Source organism: Pteropus alecto, unplaced genomic scaffold (assembly GCF_000325575.1).
Source record: "Pteropus alecto unplaced genomic scaffold, ASM32557v1 scaffold45, whole genome shotgun sequence".
Taxonomy (NCBI): Eukaryota; Metazoa; Chordata; class Mammalia; order Chiroptera; family Pteropodidae; genus Pteropus; species Pteropus alecto.
Window position 1 is genome coordinate 4,243,049 of NW_006442491.1, and position 25,475 is coordinate 4,268,523.

Here is a 25,475-nt window from a genome sequence, read left to right on the forward strand (position 1 = left end):
ATTTCTATTCTTGATATTAAAGATGATATTAGCTGCAGAATTTTCTTGAGGTATTGCTGTATAATTTTTTTGTCTTATCATGTCTTTGTCTGGTTTTAGTATCAAGATAATTCTGGTTTCATAAAATGAGTTGGAAAGTATTTTGCCTTATTCTATTTTCTGAAAGTTTATGTAGAATTGGTATTATTTCTTTCTTACATGTTTGGTAGTATTCACTGGGGTTCAGAGTTTTCTTTTAAGGATGGTTTTAAAAATACATTCAGTTTCTTTAATAGATATGTCTATTTAGGCTTATCTATTTCTTTTTGCATGAAACTTGAGTTTCATTTGAGATTCTTTTTCTAAATTCTTTAATGTGGAAGATGAAGCCATCTCATTGTAGCCTTTCTTCTTTTCTACTATAGGCATTTCCTCCTGAGTACTGCTTTAGTTGAAGCCCCCAAATTTGATACATTTTGTTTTAATTTTAATTCATTTTAAACTGTTTCTAACTATCCTTGTTCTTTTTGACCCATGGGTTATTTAGAAGTATTATGTTAAATTTTCCAATATTTGGGGACTTTCCTTCTATTTTCTGATGCTTATTTAAAATTTAATTCGTATTTGGTCAGAGAACATATATTGTATGATCTGATTGGTAAATGTTTCATGTGCATTTGAAAATAATTTATTTTGCTAGGATGAGTGTTCTATAAATGTCAATTAGATTAAATTGGTTGAGAGTATTTAAAAGATCTCTATCTTTATTGATTTTCTGTCTGTTGTTTCATCAATTGAGAAAGTTATATTGAAATCTATGATTATAATTGTGAATTTGTCTACTTATTACATTTCTATTAGTTTTTGTTTCATGTACTTAAAGTTCTATTATTAAGTGATAAATCTGTTGGATTTTTATGTCCTCTTGCTGAATTGACCCTTTTATCCTTATAAAATAACCTTGTTTAACCCTGGTAATATTCTTTGGTCAGAAATCTATTTTGTCTGCTATTAATATAGTCACTCCTTAAGATTAGTGTTTGCATGATATATCTTTAGTCCTTTTGCTTTTAACCTATTTGTATCTCCTTATAAATTTAGTTTTTAAAAAACAGCATGTAGTTAGGTTTTGTTTTGTTAAAAATCATATCTGACAATCTCTGCATTTTACTAGATGTATTGAGTATTTATATTTATTCTGATTATTGATATGTTTGAATTTAAATCAGCCATCATGAATTTGTTTTGTTTGTCATACCTATGCTTTGTTGCCTTTTATTTTCTGCCTTCTTTTGGAGTAATTGGGTATGTTTTATGATTGTATTTTATCTTTTTTTGTTGGTTTATTAGCTATAACTTTTTAGTAGTTGCTCTAGGGTTTGTAATATACATACCTTTTTAACTTATCACAGTTTATCTTCAAGTGGTATTGTACTACTTCATATACAGCACAGGAACCTTATGACAGATATTTCCAGTAACTGAATACCAATAGCCTTTGCGCCACTATGGTCTGTGGTCATATATTTTACTTTTACAAATATTATGAACCCCACAATACATTATTACTTTTATTTCATATAATCAATTATTTTTTAGATCCTTTATACCTTTTTTATTGTGGTAAAATATGCATAAGTAAAATTTATCATTTTAACCATTTTAAGTGTAAGATTTAGTATCATTAAGTACATTCACAATGTTGTACAACCATCACCACTATTTATTTCTAGAACTTTTTCATCATTCTAAATAGAATGATGGTTCCCCTTAAACAATAACTCCCCATTATCCTCTGCAGCCCCTGATAACCTCTATTCTACTTTCTGTTTCTATGAATTTGCCTATTCTAATTACCTCATATAAGTGGAATCAGATAATACTTGTAATTATGTGACTGATTTATTTCACTTAGCATAGTATTTTCAAGGTTCATTAATATTTTAGCATGTATCAGAATTATATTCTTTATTAAAGATAAGTAATAGTCCATTGTATATATATACCACATCTTGTTTATTCATTTATCTGTTGATGGATATTTGAGTTGTTTCCACCTTTTGACTATTGTGAATAATGCTGTTATGAACATTGGTGTACAATTATCTGTTTTGAGTCCCTGCCTTCAATTCATTTGTATATTGACCTAAGAGTAGAATTTCTGAATTATATGGTATATGTCTAGCTTTGTGAGGAACTGCTGAACTGTTTTTATAGCAGCTACATCATTTTACATTTCACCAGAAATGCACAAGAGTTTTAATTTTTCCACATCCTTGCCAATACATATTTTCTATTTTTCTGATGATAGCCATCCTAATGAGTATAAGTAGCATCTTACTGTGATTTTGATTTCAATGTACTTCTTGGCCATTTGTATGTCTTCTTTGGAGAAATGTCTATTCAGGTCTTTTGTCAATTTTTTAAATGGGTTGTTTGTTTTTGTTGTTGAATTATAGGAGTTCTTTATATATTCTGGAAATTAATCCCTTATCAGATATACGATTTGGAAATATTTTCTCCCATTTGTAGATTGTCTTTTCACTCCCATGATAGTATCTTTTGATATGCAGAGTTTTAACTCTTGATGGTCATTTATCTATTTTTTCTTTTCTTGCCTATGCTTTTGGTATCATATCCATGAGGCTGTTGCCATATCCAATGTCATGAAGCTTGTCCTTTATGTGTTCTTCTAAGAGATTTATAGATTTATCTCTTATATTTATGCCTTTGACCATTTTGAGTTAACTTTTGTATATGTTGTAATATAAGATTCCAACTTCATGTTTTTGCACATGGATATCCAGTTTTCCCAGTACCCGTGTTGGAAAGAGGGTCCTTTCCCCATTGAATGATGTTGGCACCCTTGTCAAAAATCATTTGGCCATAATTGCAAAGGTTTATTTCTAGGCTCTCTATTCTATTCTAATTGTCTTTATGTCTGTCCTTATGCTAGAACAACACTGCTTTTATTAGTTTTGCAGCAAATTTTGAAATCAGGAAGTATGAATCCTCCAATGTTGTTGTTATTTTTAAAGACTGTTTTGACTATTCAAGGTTCCTTGAGATTCCATATGAATTTAGGATGAGTTTTTCTTTTTGCAAAAAAAATCATTGGGAGTTTAATAGGGATTGCATTGAATCTTTAAAATGCTTTGGGTAGTATTTTCATCTTAACAGTATTAAGTCTTCTGATTCATGAACACAGGATGTCTTTTATTTATGTCTTCTTTAATTTCTTTCAGAGAAATTCTGTAGTTTTTATTGTACAAGTCTTTAACTTCTTGGTTAAATTTATTCCAATGTATGTTATTTTTTCTGATGCTATTATAAATGGAATTGTTCATAGGAATATGTCACATTTTTGTGTTTTTTTTTTTTACTCTACCACTTTGCTGAATTCATTTATTAGCTCTAACAGTTTACCTATGTATATTCTCTCAGATTTTCTACATATAAGATCATCATATTGGTGAACAGAGATAACTTAACTTCTTCCTTTTATCTCTTTTCTTGCCTAATTGCTCTGGCTAGAACTTCCAATACTATATTGCTATCCTTGTATTAGTCTTGATCTTAGGGGAAAAGCTTTCAGTCTTTTACCATTGAGTATGATGTTACCATTGAGTATGATGTGGTCTTTATCAGGTTGAGGATGTTTCCTCTTGTTCCTAGTTTATGGAATTTTTTATTAATCATGAAAAGATGTTGAATTTTGTCAATGCTTTCACTTGGCTGATATCCAGAACCAGGTAGATGGGTGAGGACTAATTGATGGAATCCAGTTGCCTAAGAAATTAGGTCGGATATTGCTGGGGCAAAGCCTTGGGACTCTACCCAGGTGAGTGAAGGCAAAGACAGGGCCTGCCTGACAGTGACCCTCCAGAGTGTCACACAGACTGGTCACAAAAGCTCAGGTAGGAAGTCAGGAAAATGCAATGCAGACATTACTGTAATTCCCAAGGTTCACTCTCACATGTCAAATCCAATGTGATAGAATGAGCCAGAGCCCTACTAAGAAGTGGGATCAAAGCTATTGATGAACTTTGGCTGCAGTCAAGAAGTGAGATAGGCCTAGCCTACAGGTGAAGGGCACCATTGGTTCCAGCCATGAGGCCACTTTGTGATAAAATGACTAGAGAGGCATCTTCTATCTTGATATTGTTCCATAGCCTTTGAGAGTATTCTTCTTTTGGTTATTTTATTTGAGAGGTAGACAGGATAAAGGGGGTCAAATATAGGGGTGAGGGGGAGGGTGAAATGGGTAAAGGGAATCAAATATATGGTAGCTGAAGGAAACTGGACTTTGGGTGGTAAACACACAATAGAATATATAGATGTTAAATGATAATGTACACCTGAAAATTATATGATTGTATTAACCAACGTTACCCCCAATAAATTTAATTAAAAAAAAATCAAGAGAATCTAAAAAAAAAAAAGTTTGAACACTTTTAGATATTCACCTGACTTTTTAATGTAAATCCATCAGAACATGGCCAATCAGGAACCTCTTTTGTTGTAGGTGTGCCCACTGCCTTGCCACCCGTCCATCTGATCCCTTTGCTCGCTTCTGTCAAGAATGTGGCTCACCTGTCCCACCCATATATGGCTATCGTCTCCCACCCCCAGAAGGAGCTCAGGTGAGCAGCAGAATCCTTAAAATCTTTTAAAATTAGTTTATCTCTTCTTTATTTGCAGCAATAGCACAGTACTTGGTATACACAAACTACAAACATAAATACGTGTTGCAAAAACTTACTAGCAGATTAATTTCTTACTATCCAGACTCCTATTTAGAAATAAAAAAACTTATTTGCTATTTCTTTTGTGTGACCTTGTAGAAGCACAGGCTCATAAAGAGACTAAAATCTTATTGTTGTAATGATGCATGCTTGGATAAATACATGTTTGCTACTCATATAATATTTCTGTTCATAACTTAGACACAGTAAGGAAATATATTCTAGAAATAAATGACAAATACTAATTACAAGTCTGTATATCCATAAGATACATCATTCTGTCCAAAGCAGCTGTTTATATAGGCTATAGACTGATCAGTGTATCTAAATTTAAAGTTTTGGCTAAGATAGATAATAATTGATATTATCTTACCATTAAGTTTGTAGTTAGTTAGAAAGCATACTTGGCTTACCGAAAATCAAAGCCTTCACTAATATGTGTTCATCTCTTATGCACTTGATATATATATATTTTTTTAACTAGGGTTTACAAAATGAAATAAAAGGATCTGTGAAGTTGAGTGGAAAATGACCATACAAAAAAGACAGTCACTAAGAAAAAGTCACTAATTCAGTGAGTTCAAAGTCCAGAGTTTTAGAATTGAATTATGACTTCAAGCAAGGGGTCAGATTCTAAATGGGCATGTTATTATTTAATTTACTTCTATGATATATTTTGAACTCCTTGAAAAAGATAATACAGCAAATAAAATATGAACCGGTTCCACTGGTTTGAATTTTTCCTTTTTATATTCACTGGTACAATATCAAAATTATTTTTACTGGCCTGAAAACAGACTTTCAGAACTTTGTTTTCACAGGCAGAAAGGATTATCAGAGATTATAAATATTTAAAATGATGAACTTTGAAACATTTATACTGCCCCCCAAATTATACTTATTAATATGCTATAATATGTAAACAGCTTTATAATTTAAATTATTTACTGAGCTCTTATTGTGTTCTACACTGAGCTGAGTTTCTGAGATTCAAAAGGGTAGATACTGCTCCCAGGATCCTGGACCCAAGACACTCAGTCTCCTTAGAGAGATGCAGAGGTGTGCCTCTCAACTCCAGATCCACCTTTCATTGCCCTGCCTTGTGGTACCTTAAACATTTTTCCTTCACCAGCTGGCTTGATGTTCATTTCTGTCAGTAGATGGACATTGTTGTGGGAAGACACTGTAGGAGAATGGGCTTGCCATCTTTCCATGGTCTGGTATGCTTTTCTCTCTTTTTGTTTTGATGGTGCTCAGCTAACCTACAGGACACCTAGTTGTGCTGAACCCCAGTGAATTTCAGTGGCATCCCATAAACAGCTCCCGTTGAGTCCCACTGGCACCCTAGCCAGCTTCTCAGATAGTCTCAGGTATCCCACTGGGCAGTTTCCCAGCAAATTCCAGCATGTGGCTTCCCAGCATATTCTACCAGCTTCCCCGAGAGAGAGATCCCTAATAATTTTCATATGACCCCAGTGGGCAGTTTTTACTTGACAGCTCTGTTGTGTGTCACCTCAGTGAACCCGACTGTCCAGTGGGTGATGCCACTTTAGTAAATGCCTCTTCTAAATTTGACCCTCTTTGAGTTCTCTGCCTCAGCCATAAAGGTAGTGACTGCTCCCTATTGGATATTCCTGTATTCTTTAGAGCTTGCTTTATTCATTGGTAGTTAATCCTCTGTTTCTAGTTACTAATTATTTATATTAAACTTTCCCTGTTGAAATACTTTGTGGTTTCTGTCTCCTGTCTGGACTCTTACTTATACAGAATTGGTACCAAGAGTAGCCCTAGGAAATAGACCTGCAAAGATAAGGTTTTGGAAGTGATTTGATCCTTTTCTTTGCTAGAGAACAGTGCTGAGCTCCTTGTCAATGGGAAACGAGATGCTAGTAATCCATAGCCTGAAGTGGCATCACAACTAATCAAGCTATCACATGTGGCTGATAGTGATGAAGTGCCAGCTGAAGCAAGAATCTTGAGTAGTTGGGTAGCTGCTGCCCTTGACTGTTATAACAGCAATGATGACTTCAAGGACTATGGTGTGGGATGGATCCTCTTTGGTACATGGGAGCATTCACAGAAACCAATAAGCACAGGACCTTTAGATCTTAGTCTGAGAGCCAGGGAGCTCCCATGACTGCCACAAAATAACCTATTCTTATAGTTCCAGCATTATACTGCTGACCTGAATATTTAAGTTTATATGTTGGTGAACTATAACATCAGCTGAATTCATGCTATCACCAAGTTTCTTATGTGATAGGACATAAAGTAGGAAGGAATGAGATTCTGAAACTTGGAATGGAGATCTCAGGTTGGACCCAGATAAAACCGATAATCTTGAACCCTTAAGTCACTTTGAGCCTCCTTACCAGTGGATGTAGCTTGCCCTCCTATCTGAGGATATTGGCCTTCTTTTGCTTGAAAGCTCTGTGATAACGTCACCTGGGGCTGATACCTTGAAAGGGGATGCTTATTCTCCTCAAGACCCACCACGTGTACCCTTTGGTATTTCTACCATGCTGTAGAGGGAATAGATAGATGCACACTGTGACCCAAGAGAAAATAGCTTACACGTGAAAAGAACACAATTTTGCTAACATATATTGGCAGAATCTTGATGAACAGGTTGGAGAAGTGGATTTTAAATGAGGGCAGATTATAACATTAAATTGGGCCAAATTCATTGATATGCGTGCACTATCCATAGAGTCTGGATTTAATGTGTTAGCGGATGCAGCTGGAGGTGGCTCTAACTGCTTTTTTGGTTGGCTGACTAAAACTTGGACCCAATAGTGGCCTGTGTTTAGTGAGACTGAGATATGAGAACTTCCCTAGCATTATGTGAAGGAAGATAGGAATGTTAGAGTAGCTTTATCATGTGTGCCCTGTACTCCCCAAATCTGACCTAAATTTCACAAGAAGGCCCAGAGGATACATCCATCACTAAGGTATTCAGGGATTAATTAGTGAAAGGAGCACCTGTATCCTTGAAAAGTTCTGTGTCTGCTTTCCCATGTAGGCCAGACATAATCATGGAGGGGATGCTGCCATTGAGATGGGCCCCCTGATTTCACTGGGGCCAATAGGATTCCAGAGTAGCAGAGGTCAAGTAGCAGCACTTAACTGCCAAAGACAAGATGGGCACATCTACTGTACAGGATAGCAGTGACATATCAGTAATCAGAATCTGATCATGTTGTTCCTAGGAATGAAATCAGTGTATTTCTTGCTTGGTCTATATAATAATACTTTTTAAAACATCACTAGGTCTTATAGTCAAAAACCAGACTTGAGTCACACAGTGGAACATCCAGTCTGTTACCCAGTTTCCAGACCTAAGTCAATTCACAAACCCAGAGCACCTTAATTGAAGGAGACCAAATCTCCTTTAGTATGGACCCAGCAAGTAGAGGGACAGATAGATGCACACTGTGACATTGCAAGTACATATCATAAATCTTTCTCGAAGCCTTTGCAAAGGGACTTGTTGCCATCACTAGAGTGACTATGCACTGGCAAAAAGGAAATGCCCAAACCTTTGGGGGATTACTAGATACTGGCTCTGAACTGATGCTAATTTTTGAAGATCCAAAATACCACTATGGTCCACCAGTAAAAACTGGGGCTTAGAGTGATCAGGTGATAGATGGAGTCTTACTTGAAGTGTGACTCATAGTTTTTGCTTCATGTATTCTGGATATTTGTTGTTATGTTCATATAAATTTATAATTGCTGTATCTTTCTGATTTATTAACCGTTTTATCATCACAAGATGCCTCTTTGTCTCTAGAGATATTTCTTGTTTTAAAGTCCCTTTTTTCCTGCTATTTCTTATGGTTGCTATTTGCATTACATATCTTTTGCTGTATTTTACTTTCAACCTATTTGTATTTTTGAATCTAGAGCATATCTCTAGTAGGCGGCATATAGTTTGGTTATGTTTTTTATCCAGTCTGTCCATCTTTGCCCTTTGAGTGTGTTTAGTCTATTCACGTTAAATGTCATTATTGATATGGTTGAATTTACATATGCCATTTTGCTGTTTATTTTCTATTTGTCTCATGTCTTTTCTGTTTCTATGGCCATTCTTTGCTGCCTTTTTTGTGTTAAATAAATAATTTTTAGTGTGCCATTTTAATTTCTATGTTGTTTTTACTATTTTAAAAATTATTTTCTAAAGGTGCTCTAGGGATTACAATATGCACCTTAATTTCTCACAGTTTATGTCAGAATAACTTAATTTAAATCCAACAAAATACAGAAATTTTGCGATAATATATTTCCCTTTCCTCCCCATTTCTATATCTTTTATATATTGTCAAATATATTACATCTGTATATGTTATAAACTGAAAGTACAGTGTTAAACAATCTTATGTCATTTCAAGATGAGAAAAAATGTTTATGGAATCATTTGTATTTACCCCCATACTTATTATTTCTGCAAATGTAAGAGATTTTTGGCCATTATTGTTTCTCGTTTCTTCATTTCTTTATTGTGAATTTAGGTTATCATCTTGTGTGACTTATTTGTAGTCTGCTGGACTTCCTCTACTAAAGGCATGCCTGTTAGCTATTTCTCTCTGTTTTTGTTTATCTTAGAATGTTTATTTTACCTTCACTTTTGAAGGATAGTTTTACTGGATATAAAATGCCTGTTTGTAAGTTATTTTTAGTTTCAGCTCTTTGAATATGTTATTTTACTGCTGCCATGGCTTTTATATATGTGATAAATAGTTTTTTCTCTTGCTACTCTTAAGATTTTTTTTTTTGTCTCTGACATTTAACAGTTTGACAATACTGTGTCTCAGTGTGGATCTCTTTGTGTTTATCATTCTTGGGGATGATTGAGTTTATTGGGTCTGCAAATTAATATTTGTCTGCAAATGTGAGAGGATTTTGGCCATTATTGTTTCAAATTCTTTTTCTGACCCTTTTTCTTTCTCCCTTTCTGGGATTCCCATTACATGTATGTTGGTATTTTTGATGTTGTCCCACAGGTCTTGAGGTCTGTTTTCTTCAATCTTTTATTTCTATTCTTCAGATTGGGAAATTTCTGTTGGACTATAATTAAGCTCACTGATTGTTTCTCCTGCTATCTCTGATTTGCTGTTGAATCCCTTTGGTAATTTGTTTTTCATTTTAATTAATTTACTTTTCAACTCCAGGTTTTGACTTGGTTCTTTTAGAATAATTTCTATTCTCTTTATTGAGATTCCCTATTTTTCAGATCATTGTTATCATAACTTCCTTTAATTTTTCAAACATGGTTTCCTTTAGTTCTTTGAACTTTTTTGTAATAGCTGTTTTGAAATCTTTTCCTCCTAAGTCTAACATATGGGGATACTCAAAAACAATTTCTATTAACTTTTTTTTTCCCTGAGTTTGGGTCATACTTTCTTGGTTTTTTTTTTTCATATCTCAAAATTTTTAAAAATTTAGGCATTTTAGGTAATGTATTGCAAATACTCTTGATTTTGACTTTTTCTCCTAGTGTTATTTTTTGTTTTGTTTTGTTTCGTTTTGTTTTCACTTGGATTAAATCTTTCATGACTGTCTCCCTTGCAATTTCTGGCCACTAATATTGGGACATTTTTTTTTTCTTTTACTTTTTATTTGTAAGCCTGGCATCACCCTCGAGTCTGCATTACTTAGTGTTCGACTAAAGATTGGCCAGAAGATGTGCTCAAATACCTTTACCAGTAAGGCTTTCATTCTCTGCTGATAGACCTATGTGTGAGCTAGGTAGGACATTCAACTTCAGGTTGTTTTCAAGGGTGCCCCAGCTTTTACTTTATGCTGAGCTTTCTTATATCTTCATGTGCAGCCAGGGATGTGTGGGTGGCTTGAACCATTCTGGTTTACGCTATACATGCACATAGCCTCCAGTAAGCTAAGGGTATGTGGAGAGCTTATTAAGCCTCCTATAGTTGACTGACTTCCTGGAACTCCCTGTTAAATTTCGGGCTACTTACTGGTCCATTGATTGCCTTAAACAGTGCCACAGTCTCAGGATAGTGGAGCCACTGAGATTGTCACCTTAGAAATGCTTCAGATCAAGTGAGCCCTGTTTGTCAGCACTCACAAAGCTTCTAGTTTTCACAGCTTGCCTTTCCCTAGTGGAGTACCATGCTGATAAAGCTAGAGGAGGATGGGAATGGTCCCATATAAGAACCACACAGATTTGTAATGTTCTTATTTGAAGTTCAGTACTTCTCAGTTTGTTGTCCATCTTTGGTTGACTTTCAGAGTCTGAAATGATTGGTTTTTGACAGTTTTATCCAACTTTATAATTGCTATTTGGAGAGAGGATTTGTCAACTTCCTCCATCATGCTGGAAGATATTTTTTCTTTTCTTTTTCTTTTTCTTTTTTACATATCTGTTTTTTACAATAAACATGTTTTTACTCTTCAAAGGAAAAAATAAGAATAAAAGTAATTTTGTTTACAAAAGCAAATTAAACCTTACATTCTAAGGTCTACTTATACCTTAAGCTGTTGCATCCCAAGGTGAACTTGACTTCTTTCTTTGTGCAGATAGGCTTATGTGTAGAATGTGGAAGCTTGGTGCCCATGAACACTCCTATCTGTGTGGTATGTGAGGCTGCTCTTGCTCTACAGTTGCAACCACAGGCCAGCCTCCGCTTGAAGGTAATGAAAAGTGATTTCATAAAAACATGAATAAAATATGTAGAAAGTAATGTTTAAACAATTAAATGTCTTCTTCAACTAATGGAATTGGCTAACAACTGATGAGCTAATATCTGTGAACAAATCCACTCTAATTTTTAGAAAGGCTGCTGACCAAGAGTTTAACTTGCCAGCTGGAATACATAGAAATGTCCTGACCATGGATTTGGAAGACAAATTGCACTATAGCTAACTTAGACAATTCTTTATATATTTAAATTTGATCACTGCAATTAATATTGACTTTTAATCTTGTCCTTAAAGTGGCTTCATGCTTTTATTTCCTTTATTTGATTATGGGTTCCTATTATGTAGTAAAGAATGATTAGAAGTAGTCACATGAATGAATAAGTTAAGTATCATTGCATACATTCAGAAAATTTGCTAGACAAATTATATACTGTGAAAAATTTGGGGAGAGAATTATTGAACATACAACTGTATCTTTTCTCCATTTTTCAAGCTACAGTCCCATTCACCTTCTCTCTAATCTCAAGTACAGATCGCTAGAGAGTAAAATAGATTTAATAGAGAATTTGGGTGATTAAAAAAGCAAGAATTTTTAGTAAGAAGGGAAATTCATGCGCTTAATGTAAAATTAGAACTATAACACTCCTAAAATGACCACGTGGATTCTATATGGACAAACACATTGAATTTTATAAAAGATAAGTCCACTTTTCCTTCCACATCCAAGCTCTCCTTCACTGTGCAAGGTTCCAAAGTATCTCAGGCTATGAAGATTTTGAAGAACTGGCCAGGCCAAAGTCAGGTAGATACAAATTTACTAACGTTTTTGTTAGATGACTATTTTCAATCTTAAGAAACTTTAAAAGTTACCACAGGAAGCCACCAAACAATCCTGGAAGCTTGTCTGCAGACTTCTTACACATGACAGGGAAATCAACTTCTCTCTTGTTCAAGCTACTGTTATTTTGGCTGTTTTGTTAATCACGGCAGAACCTATTCTTACTAATTACTTACCCAGAATGTTTGAAGATTATATCATCCAAACTCTTTGAACTATTCAAAATAAGAAGAATAGGGGTTGGCTGTGAGCCCAAGGCTATATATCACGCCACCCTCAATATTTGAATTCCAGAGTTCTTCCCATTTTATGGAAAGGCAGGGAGATAGAAGATATACGTAATTAATTGTTTTCTTAATTGGGGATCCATATTGAGGATAAATACAGGACTTCTTTAGTGATTAGTAACATTAAATCCCTTTTTAAAGTAGAATTTTTATGAGCAAGAAATGATCACTTGCAATTTATTTCTATTCTATTGATGGGCCAAAGTCAGAAATATACCTTATAATGAAGAAACCAACTAAGAAATCAAAGATGAAATTGAGAAAATCAATCCTGTTTAACTTTTGATGATGAGTTTTCAAATGGAATTATGAATTTTGAATTTACTGAATAAACAAGCTTTATGTTAGCTAAATATTCCTAGAATTGGTACAGCTTCCATAAAGGGCTCTCTGAAACATTAATTTTCTCAAGATCATAGGAAATAATGATTTAGGGTATTGCCTTTATCATTTTTTCCAGAAATGAGACTCTCATGATCATTTCTATTGGCACCATGTTTTCCCCTTGTGTTTGTTTTAGCATTGGATTGTTATGATTTACCACCACTCTTAACAAAGACATATCTTCAACAAGTGTGTATCTTATACTATCAATAATGAAGCACTTAATTGTGTGACTTTTATCAAAACATTTTTATTTCTTTTGATACTACCTCTTCTTTTTTTGGTTGGAAACTTAACCATATACACAGTATATTCTGTACCCTAAGAATTTATTGGAAGAAGTCTAAACTCTCAAAAGTGCCAAGATGGCATAGGGAATAGTGTGAGCCTGAGAAATTTTCTAGACTCCCACTTTATGGTCTCTTAAAGAAGAAAGATTGAGAAGAGAAAGCTGAGGAAGAAGTGAGATCTCTAGGCAGGCCTTCTATAGTCACAGGTACTTGGGCATTGCCCTAGGTAGCTGGCATCCCTCACCATTGTGCAGCCATGAACATTCCTTCATGTTCACCAAATTTCTCTGGGCTCTACCTTGCACCTCCAGTGCAAGACCTTAGGTACTGAGGAGCTTTTTGAAAGGTACCTTTTGATGTGACATTTCCTAGCATGCTGCTTCCTGGATCACTCTCTAGGGCTCTGTACACTGCATTCTCTGGGCTCTGAACCCTAGACCTACTGCCCCAGTGCTGCACCAGTGACCTGTACCTCTGCTCATCATGGTGGAGGTGAAGGTCATGGTGGCGGGGTGGTACAGAGGAGGAATTCATTAACTCTTAACAGGGGCTAGGGCCAAGGATAGCTTTGAAGAGATAATTGTATAGGCACAAATGTTTGCCAGATGGAAAGGTGGTGGGCCAAAGAGAAGTGGCTCATGGGCATGTGTTGTGTGTGAGGTGGAGGAGAAAGGAACTTTCCAGGAAGGTGCACAGAGACTGAAAACTGCAAGATGTGCTTCAAAACTTTGCAAGCAGTTTGGTTTTGCAGAGCTACAGAATTGTCGGGGAGCTGTGGGTTGTGGGAAATGGTGACTTCTCTACTGTCCACAGCTCAAATTTTTTCTATTGGGCTTTGAAGGATTGAAAGCAGGGACAGGTTTTAATCACACTTGAGTTTTAGAGACTTTTGTCACCATAACATCTGATCCTGGAGAGAAATGCCTCATTTTGATAGGCATCAGTATTGCTGCTTCTACTCACAAAAGAACACCTCTATGGAAACTTGGGCTGAAATTCTTCATCCCAGTGACTTTCCCAGATCTTACAAGGATGACAGATTTTTAGAAAACATTCTCCCAGGAATACTCATCAATACTTGTCAATGAATTTTGCTTTATCAGATTTTTTTTTTCCTACCAAGATGGGAAGATACAGTAGCAGAAATATCTTTTTACCCTCTGGCAAAGGTGTCTATGTTTCCAAATAAGAGGATTTTACACTTTTTAAAAATTTTCCAAATTTTTTAACAAATAAAATGTTCCACAGATAAAGACATACATAATTTCCCCACTCACCTCTATTTCTCCTGCCCCTCCAAAATAACTAATCATAGCAGTTTATTAGGTGTCCTTCTATGTATTTTTCTAGATGAACAGAAACATATTAATATATATTCATAAAGTTTAGATTTGTTTTATTTTTAAACAAATGCATCCCATTGGCCATTATCTAAAGTTGAAAACTAATATTAGCATCCCCCTTGTCACCAGAACAGAGAAATTTTCCTTTAGTAAGAGATCTTCAGTTTCCCTTGGACTTTAGCCACTTATGGTATTACCTCCAGGACTCTAGCCATATTTGGGGTTTCTCAAATCTGAGAGGCTTAGGTCTGGGATCTTTTCGAACCCATTACTCTGAAAAAGATCTGATGACTCAACATCTGGGGCACAGTTACTTCCTATGAGACCCCAGCCTCCTGCACATGATTTGGGCTAAAGCCAGTGTAATCACAGATCTGCCTCAAGCAGAGCTGTAGTTTGGCAGCTTACAAAATCAACTTTGAAACTAAGTTCCTAATGACTCGCTAATTTGTTTCCAACATTCTTCATTTCATTGTGTCAATTAAAGCTTATCACTTGGGAGATTAGAAAATTGCTCTCATCTTCCAACTACTTTGTAAGGAAAAATTTTACACCAGGACTAAGTTGTGTTCACTAAATTGTCTGGAACCAGTCAACTAGATATATTGCAAATGCTGTGGATGAGATGGCAGTTGAGAGTAGTGACTTTTTTTTTTGAAGCTCTTGTCATAAATGTTTAGCATCCTCATTAAGGCAGTCTGATGGTGGCCTCAGTCCCAAATCATGCCTGTGAACATATATGAATCTGTGAGTATTGTGATTGTAATATGAAATTATTTCTATCTCTGGGTCATGGTTGTTGCTCTTCAAGGAAGTGAGCCAAGGCATGGTGTCAAGAAGCCATCAGAAAAACCACTAGAGAAACCTGTTGACCAAGGTTGAACCTGATGCAGTAAGATAAACCACCACTATGACTGCTTTAGTATCTTAGAAGGAAGAAGACAGGGAAAGCTATTCATAGGATTTTAGTGTTGCATTTGGGTGATTTTAAAGAGAATTTGACAAGAGTAAACCCTAATGTAAACTTTGGACTTTGGATAATAACAATGTATTGATGTAGGTTCACTGGTTATAACAAATGTACCACATTGGTGTGGAGCATCAACAGTGGGGAAGGTTGTGTGTGGTGGGGGCAGGGAGTATATTGGAACTCTCTGTCCAATATACTCCCCATATAATTTCTACTGACTTGATGGGAACCTGAAATTGCTCTGCAAAATAAAGTTTATTAATTAAAAAAAATTTAAAAAGAGTTTTGCAAGGCAGGGTTGGGATTGGGCAGTTATGATATGCTGGTTTAAAATTTTTTGTTTACTTATTTTAATAAAAACTTTATATATTAAGGTGATGATGTTTTGATATACATATACATAGTGAAATGATTACTACAGCCAAGCTAATTAACATATCCATCTTTGTACTGGAAATTTGCTAAAAGTAGATTTCAGGTGCTCTCAGAACACACACACACACCACACAATAACTATGTGGGGACATACTAATTTTGGATTGTGGGCCTTGCAAGTTGAGGGTCTTGGGTAAGCTGTTGGACCTAATAAGGAAGCAGTCTTACTTGGTTTGCAATCTTTTCTTTCTAGAGTATTTCCTGCAGCTGTTTAGCTAGATTCTTTTTATTTGATCTCAGTATTTTTTAACACAGGGACAAGAAATTTGTTTCACTTCTCAGTGGGTTTCACCAGATAATTTCTGAGGTAACATCTTCAGAAAGATCACAACCCTAAATCTCACAGAAAAGCTTTGGCAATTGCAGATTATGCTGTGGAAACTTTGAGTCACTCTGAAGCTACAACCAGCAAGTGTCAGGACCCAGTGAGAACAAGTGTATGATTCTCTGCCATTTTGAAAAGCAGGCAGTCAGCATCTGCACTCTAGGAGTTCTCTGGATTGGGAACTGTGATTTCCTAAGTTGACTCAGCTTCCTAGGAAGACCTTGGAGTCTTCTGTTGAAGTGGAGCTAACTAGATTTGGAAAGGCCAGGCTTCACAGGCTTACCTGGTGGCATTGGAACTAAAACCTCAGGGGCTTTTTTTTTTTTTCTTGATTGTATTCTTTATCTGTACCAGCTTTAAAATACACTACATGAGTTTCAGGACACCTGGAGAACACAGGCAGTCTTTCTACTTTGCCATTCTTAAGTGAGAAACTGTAGAACAAACCTAAGTTCGTATTTAATATAAAGCCTCATGGGGTAAACCCCAGTCCAAGAACTAGATTACTTGTAAACACATAGATAAGCTTTTGCTGGCCTTAGGCCTTTCTGTTCATTGTTCAAGCCAAGAGATAGAGAGTCTACTATCACATTTTTCACATTTAAAAAAATAGTAACTCATACGTAATCAGTGCAAAATATTCAATTTGCCTTCCAAAGGCCAAATGAATACTTTTTTCAGATTATTCATTTGGCATTTTGTTTCTTTTAAAATTATGTTCATTCTTCTGATACTTTATGTTGTAATAATTCCTAAATCAATCTAATTTCAGAGTTTGGTCGTTGAAATAGTGTCTATAGCTGGCTGATTGACTGAAAATACTACTTGATGATTTTTATACAGTTCTTTGCTCATAGGAACATGCATTTTTTATTCTCTGTTTTCAAGAAGAAAGTAATCTGCCGTACCTGTGGCACAGGGAATCCTGCTCACCTGAAATACTGTGTCACCTGTGAGGGGGCCCTGCCTTCATCGCAAGAGGTAGGTTGACTATGTGTGCTACTTCTATATTGAGTGGCTGCTAAATGTTCAATGTTAATGGTAATGAATGAATATAATCTGCAGAGCAGGGAGGAAGTTGGAGGAGAAAGAGAGAGCAAAAGAAGCCTCTCATGGTAAACTGAAAGCAACATTTCTAAATGTGGAGAGGACTTTATATGTTCACCAATCCAAAATTGTTTTCAAAGTCTTAACTTCAAGGGAATTCAGTAAAATTGGTGATTTCTTACAATTTCGTTTAGTAACTTTGCCTGGAAGGCTGGCAGCAGCCAGTGAGGAAGTGGACCTATTCGCATTTCATTTACAGTCAGGTGTGTCTTCAATGACACTGCCATGCTGATTTGTGAAACTGAGAACACTATGGGCACCCATTCCTGGGTTTCCTACCAGCCTATGTTGAGTGTTTAAAGTGAAAGACTAGGAGTATGTGCAACTTAATAATGTAAATGGGTTCAGTTTAGATGGTCTGTTTTATGTGTATAAAATGTTTCTGAGGAAGAGGAGGCTTCAAAAATTACTTATAGGTGACTTTACCCTGGCCTAATGACACCAAAAAGGAGTCAGCATTTACTAGCCAACTTAGAAGGAAAAAAATTGCTTCTTTGGGAAATACACACACACACACACACACACACACACACACACACACACACACGCATGTAAATATATATATATTTGACCATTTGGGGGGTGTTATTCTCATCTCAGAGAGATTCTTTGGGAAACTGGACATACCGGTGATAATTACTGTGGTCAACATGGTTAGTATCAAATGGGGTTGTATTGGTTCCTGGGGTTGTTGAAACAAAGCACCACAAACTGAGTGGCTTAAACAACAGAAACTTGTCATCTCACAGTTCTGGAGGCCAGAAGTCCAAAATCAAGGTGTTGCCCGGGCCACGCTCTCTCTGGGGCACTGGGTAGGTACTGTTCCATGCCTCTGTTCTGGTAGCCTCAAACTTCCCTTGGCCTGTAGATGCATCACTCCAGTCACATGAGTAACTTCTCCCTGTGTGTCTTCGCATTGTTTTCTGTCTGTGCGTGTCTATCTCTGTGTCCAGATTTCTCTTTTTTTATAAAAACACCAGTCATATTGGATTAAGCCAACCATAATGACCTCATTTTAACTGTTTATCTGTGTGAAGATTCTGTTTCCAAATAAGGTAATAATCACATATGTAGGAATTACATATGTGATTATATGTAATCTCTTTGGAGGAGATAAAATTCATCCCATAACAGGGGAGTTGGACAAAATATTGTTTAAGGTTGTATCTAATTACTGATGGTCTGAGACTAGTTGATTTAAAGGAACTCTTTTTTTGTTCCAGTCTTTATTGAGGTATAATTTATATGCAATCAAACTCACCTATTTTAATTATACAGGTTAATGAATGCTGGTAATCATATACAGTCATTTTAACCACCATGATAAAAATATAGAATGATTCCATTATCTTAAAATTTTTTCTCATACCCCTTTGCAGTTGAGCTCCTCCCCTGATCGCTATCCAGAAAACTCTGATCTTTTTTGACACTGTGGTTATACCTTTTAGGGAAGTATGTAAATTTTTTGTATGTTTGATTTCTTTCACTTAACACAATTTTTTCGAAGTTCATTCATGTTGTTTCATGTATTAATTTTTTCCATTTTAGTCATTGAGTACAATTCCACAGAATGGATGTAATACAACTAATTGATCTGTTTACTAGTTAATGGGTACTTGTGTCATTTCCAGTTTTAGACTATTATGGATAATGTTGCGAACATTCACATAAAAGTCTGTGTGGACATAGTTTTCATTTCTCTTGGGTAAATACCTAGGAGTAGCATTGCTTGGTACTAGGTTCATGTTTAATTTTATAAGATAATGCCATAGTTTTCTAAAATGGTAGCACTATTTTGCATTCCTACCAGAAATATACGAAGGTTCCAGTTTCTTTACATTGTCACCAACATTTGGTATTATCAGTCATTTTATTCATGATATTCCATTTTTTACTATTTTAATCTGTATGGGATTTGTAATGTTATTCCTTCTTTTATTCCTTTTATTCCTGATATCTGTAATTTGTGTTCGCTCTCTACCTTATTCTCCCTCAATCTCTCTCTTCAGCTAGATAGTTATAAATTTTATTAAACTAGCTTCCAGTTCATTGATTTTCTTTATTTTTTTGGTTTTCCTTTTTTGAGTTTTGCTCTTTATTATTTCCTTCTCTTTGCTTTGGGTTTAATTTAATAGGATTTTTCTATTTTCTTAAGGTAAGAACTCAGATTATTGGTTTAAAGTTTTTCTTTTTTTCTAAAAGAAACTAAATTTATCTCTAAGAATTCCTTTAGCAACATTCCAGAAATTTATATAAATTGTATTTTTATGATAATTCAGTTCAATTTTATTATATTTTATCATAATTTTTGTTCTAATTAACCTGTGACTTCTTCTTTGATCTATGATTTGTAAATTGGTTATTTAATTTCCAAATGTATATTGTTTCTCTTGTTATCTTATTGTTACTGATTTATAATTTAATTCCTTTATGGTCAGAGAACATACTCTGTATGATTTCAGTTATTTTAAGTTAATGACAATTGTTTTATGGCTAGTATATAGTCTAACCTGAAAACATACTAGGTACACTTGAAAAGAATATGTGTTCTGTTATTGTGGTTATAGTATCCTATAAATATCAATTAAGTTAAAGTATAATATTACACAGATTTTATATGTCTTCACTGATCATTGTCTAATTGTTCTAGCAAATGCTGAGAAAGAGATATTAAAACCTCCAGCTCTGATTTTGGAATTGTTTATGTCTCTCTTTAGTTCTGTCACTTTTTACATTATGTATTTTGTTAGGCACATAAACATTTTTGATTATTATGTCTTCCTGGTGAATTTAACTTGTATCTTTATGAATTACCTCCTCTTTATATCTCATACATTTTCCCTAAAACCTGTTTTATCCTGTACTGATAGAACCATAATTGTTTATTATTTATTTATTATTTAAATGGAATATTTTTTCTATATATTTACTTTTAGCCTATATAGTTGGGTCTGTCTGTGACTTACATGTAGTTGCTTTTTTTTTCTGTTTTAAAAAATACACGGTGACAATCTGTCTTTTAAGTGGAATGTTTAGTCCATCAAAATTTATTGTAATTATTGCTATAGTTGGGTTTTGATTTTTACTTTTCCCATCTGTTTTGTTTCCTTTGTTCCTACTTTCCTGCCTTTAGGTTTTCTGGATACTTTTTAAAGTACATTTTAATTTTCCTATTGGCTTTTTAGTGGTATTCCTTGGCATTATTTTTTAGTAATTGCCCTAGTGATTAAAATATATATCTTAAACTTTTTAGTCTAATTAGTTATTATTGTACACATCAGGTAAAATACAGAAATCTTGCAACCATATAGGTTTATATTCTTTTACCCCCATCTTTTATGTTACATTTATATACATTATAAACTCTATGAGAATGTTGTGATTTCTGCTTTAAATAATTATATGGTTTATAAAGAAATTAAGAATAAAAAGCAAAAAGATAAAAACTAGTTTTTTTGTATCTACACAGATACTTACTGTTTCTGATATTCTTCACCCTTATCTGAGAATCCCGGTTTCTCTCCAGTATCATTTCCCTTCAGACAGAATTCTCTTTATCATTTCTTATAGTGCAGGTCCACTGGTAGTGAAATGTCTAAGCTTTCTTTTTTCCAATAAAAAGATCTTATTCACCTTTATTCTCAAAGGGTATTTTTGATGGACGTATGATTCTGGGTTGACAGTTACTTTCTTTCAGAACTTTAAGAATTTCTACTCTTGCCATGGTTTCTGAGTAGAAGTGTGATGTTAATCAGATTGACATTACCACCTATGTAGTATGTCATTTTTCTCTTGCTGATTTTAAAATGTACTTTTTTATCCTTGGCTTTTAAAGATTTGGCTACAATGTACCTCAGTGTGAGCTTCTCTGCAATTATTCTGATTAATGTTCATTGACCATCTTATAACTGTAAGTTTCTGTCTTTCATCAAATATGGGAATTTTTAAGCCATGATTTCTTCAATGGTTTTTCTGCTCTACTCACCTTCTACTTTACCTCTTTATTGTATGTACATAACTGTTAAATTGTTTGATATAATCGAATATATCCCTGAGGTTCTGTTCATTAAAATTTTTCCCTCTTTATATTGTATAATTTATATTGCTCTATCTTCAAGTTCACCCCCTTTTTCATCTCCTTTTTACCATTCAGTGCATCCAGTAAATATTTTATTGCAAATATTTTATTTTCATTTGTTTCTCTTTTTATTGTTTCTACTTCTCACCCGAGACTTCTTCTTTTTATTCATAGTGGGAAGAATATACGCCTTAAAATTCTGGTTGCTAATTTCAACATCTGAATCATCTCAGATGGACTCAATTAATTTTCATTTCAATTTCATTTCATTTCAATTCTAGGCAGTGCGTTCCCAAAATTAGTCATGTGTATTATTGCCTGCTAAATCAAAACAAAATAAAACAAACAAAGCAACAAACACAGAAACTCAGCACTCATCAGAGAATAGTAAAAATCCAGAAGAACCACAACTTAACATTTATAATGCCAGGATATAATCTAAAATTCCTCAAGATACTAAGAAAACAAGAAAATTGTTTTTCGGTGGGAGGGAGAGGAGCAGGAAGTCTGGGTTCTGTTCAGATATTTCATCTTTGGCTGAGCTGCTTTGAGTGTTCTGTGCATGTATATTGTTCATGGGTCAATAAGAGATGTGAGTACACAGAATTTGAGAATCCCCTCTTGTCTCTTCTTTCTGGGAGTTTCTTACCTCTGCAGTAGCCAAATATTACCCAGCTTTAGTCTTCTCGTTCTCCTAGCCAGAAATACTTCCCTTTCCCCACCACTTCACATGCACTTTGTGGACTACGCTTACTTAGCCCCAGGCTAAAAGGGAACTAACTTTTTGTGTAACCCCCTTGCTCCTGCTTGTGTACTTGCTTCAAGAGGCTCTCTGCTTCTGTTCCTATATGTATTATGAGCAGATTTTGTAGTTGTTTTCTGTATGGGGGTCATTAGGTATGATCTTATTCCATCATAACTAGAACAAAAATCTGAATAGCTTTTTAAAAAGATGATTTCTGTTACATAATATGTATTTCTTTTTCAGAACTGAGATTAAAAATATGCTAATGAGCTGGCAAATTTAATAAGAAAACCCATCTATTCGCAAATCAAATCTATTGCAATTCTAGGGTAGTCTTTTGTTGGCTGTTAATTGTTTATCTCTCTGACTTAACCTAGCTTCAGACTTTATAATTTTCCAAGGCATTAGGGAGAAAAAATAGTGAGATTGGGAAAACATAAAAAAAGGAAACCGTGGAACTCGAGAATTCTTGGAGTGCTCTTCCTGATAGATTTAAGTAAATTGACAAGCAAAAGATTATTTTCTCAGACATTTTGGGCTTCTTATATAAATAGTAAAATGATTTAAATTGATTTTATTAATTGTTGGTTATGTAGTTGTTTCTGGGTCTCACCTATCAACAAAACGATTTCGGGAACAATTACAAAATTAAATTTGTTTTCAAAATTGTATTTTTTTCTGAATGTATGTCAGAGTTTAGATGTCACAATGAGAGTATTTATCATTGAAGTGCCATTGAAGTAACAATGCATTTTCAGTCTGAAGCTTTATGTCTTTTCTTTGTTTAGCAGCAGTAATATGAATAGAGTAAGATTACTGTTCTTTCTTTAAAGCAATGTTATATTCAAAAATCCACTTAAACAGTAGGTGCATTTATATTTATATTTATATTTAGAAACCCATGTTAGCAAGTATTATCAAAACTCTGTTTTAACAGTAGGATAAATTGAAATTTAAGTTGAAGCAAAACTGTGCAAGGGGTTTCTCTTTTGATTTATCCCCAGGAGTCACCCCTAGTTGCACAGAAATGTGGTAAGGGTAAGTATGCACAAAGAAAGATCTTCCTTCTCAGTCTCTGTGGGTGTTGTGGGCTGATGTGGCCTCTTTCTGGAGAGATATCTGTTCTAGGATAACAGAAGGGTACCTGAAGTAAAGCAGGTCTTGAGGAAATATTGGTCTTTGAGGAAAAATTGTCCTTAGAAAACTTTTTGGTTTTGAGGAAAAATTGTCCTTAGAAAACTTTTTCCCCAGTATGGATATTCTTAATATTATACATGGAATGTACGGTGGTACATATATTCAGTTATTAGCTGAATCAATTATTCATTCAGTCAGTCAGTCAGTCAGTAACTACTTGAATGACTCCCATGTGCCAAGGTACCAGGTACTGTGCTAGTGGGAAAATAAAGTGAAATGATAGTCCTTTTCCTGAAAGAAATCAGGATCTGGTAGAAAACAAGATGAGAAGGGAAAGAAGCTGACATATGGAGCTTGACCCTGTGCTAACCATTCCTACATACTCAATTGCCATTAGCCATCTGAAATTCCATTACAGACCTGTGAGAAAACTGTTGTATTGAAGAGGACGCATGGAATCATGGATAAACATCATAGCCTGAGTTCAAATTTTGCATCTTACCCTCTCTGTGCCTCATTTTCTCTCTCTGTGAAACAGAGATGATTACACCCACCTTACAAGTTTATCATATAGTTTAATGTGAGGGTACAGGGCAGTGCTCAGAATGGTGCCTGCACATAGTAGGTGATCGTATAGCAATGATGAATACTATCATCCCATTCATTTAATGAGAAAATCTCTTACTAGGCGATAGCAGGAACAAAGATTCTAATCCAAGTTTACCTAACAAAGTATCAGAAATTCTCACAAAACAATTTTATCTCCTTCCCAAAATAAAATAATTCTTTTCATGTGTTGAGAGTGGAAAATAAATTCACAGTTCCATGTGGAATCAGAACCCCAGAGCATAGAAGATGAATCTCAATCATGACACCTTAGGTAGCTCAGCTCTCCTTATAGTCTTTATTAATATTGTTATAGTAAGTCAACAGTCAGCTTGCTATTTTTTGGTATTAAGGATACTCAGGAATATCAAGATGTTTGAGGCACCATTTTCATCGACTTTCTGTAAAGGAATGTGAGCTCTTTGTTGTAGTTTATTAATTAGTGAAGATCATCATAGTTTTCTTCTTTGGGGCAGGAATACCTTATTTCCAGGGCTTATGTTGATTTTTGACTTTTTTCTTTTCTGGATTGGGAGGGGGATTGGAGAATAAGGTATTGATCTGCCTGTAAATGCTGTTGTGTTCACCAGTCCATGTGCAGTGGAGATAAAGCTCCTCCTGGGCCCACTCAGAAAGGGGAGACCATTTCCTGCTCCAAATGTGGTCGCTGGGATCGCCAGGGGGCTTGCTTCTGTGACGGGTGTGGAGCCACGGTGGGTATTTAAAAGCAGCCTCTTTGTGCCAAGCATCTCACCACCGCTCTAGAGAGAGCCAGGCCCCTCCTCTTCCACAGCAGAAATCACCTGTTGGGATTTGCTAGCACCTATTTACCTAAGAATCTAGAGACTGAATTAATTAAATCTCTTAAATTGAGAATGGTCTCTCATTGCTGTCTTGATTCGCACTTCTTTAAGGTTAAACTTTTCCATTCATTTGTTGATTATTGGTATTTATTCTTTTATGAATGGTCTGCCTACCTTTTTAATAAAACACTCAAAATTATTTATTTGAATAAGTGTTGCATATAAATAATATAAAAGGTTTAGTATGAAAGGTTAGTCTTTCTTCTTATCCCAGTCCCACAGCTCCCCTCCCCAGAAGCAATCATCGTTATCCAGTTTCTGAGGTATTCTTTTAGCCATTCAATGCATTAATAAGTAAACTGGTAGTTTATTATGAACACTGATCCAGTTCTTTTTACTTAGTGATGTATCGTGTTAGTAACCTCCTCATTCTTTTCAGTGGCTTCATAATATTCCACTGTCTGTATGTATCATGATATATTTAGGCATTCCCTATTGCTGGAAATTTAGGTTGTTTCCAGTTATTTTCTCTAAACCACAATCCTGCAGAGAATAGTCATGAATATACTTCTTTTGCGTACTTGTCTATCTGTAAGATAAATTCTAGAAGGTAGAATTGCAGAATCAGAGGGTATGAGCATGTGTTATTTTGATGGCTGGAGATCGTATAGTGTGGGAATAATTTATATAGGAAAATTATAACTCTAATATTCGTGAAAATATAAAAATGTTTTCTGTCC

General features: G+C 34.9%; 1 protein-coding gene across 1 annotated transcript in view; it reads left to right on the plus strand.

Annotated features, from left to right (window-relative positions):
• Positions 1–25,475, plus strand: part of DZANK1 (double zinc ribbon and ankyrin repeat domains 1) — a 77,868-nt gene that overhangs the window by 25,957 nt on the left and 26,436 nt on the right. The window contains exons 8-11 of the mRNA XM_015597022.2: positions 4,505–4,622; positions 11,265–11,378; positions 17,148–17,240; positions 24,523–24,655. Of these exons, the coding sequence (XP_015452508.2) occupies positions 4,505–4,622; positions 11,265–11,378; positions 17,148–17,240; positions 24,523–24,655 (458 nt within the window). The remainder of the gene's footprint in view (positions 1–4,504; positions 4,623–11,264; positions 11,379–17,147; positions 17,241–24,522; positions 24,656–25,475) is intronic.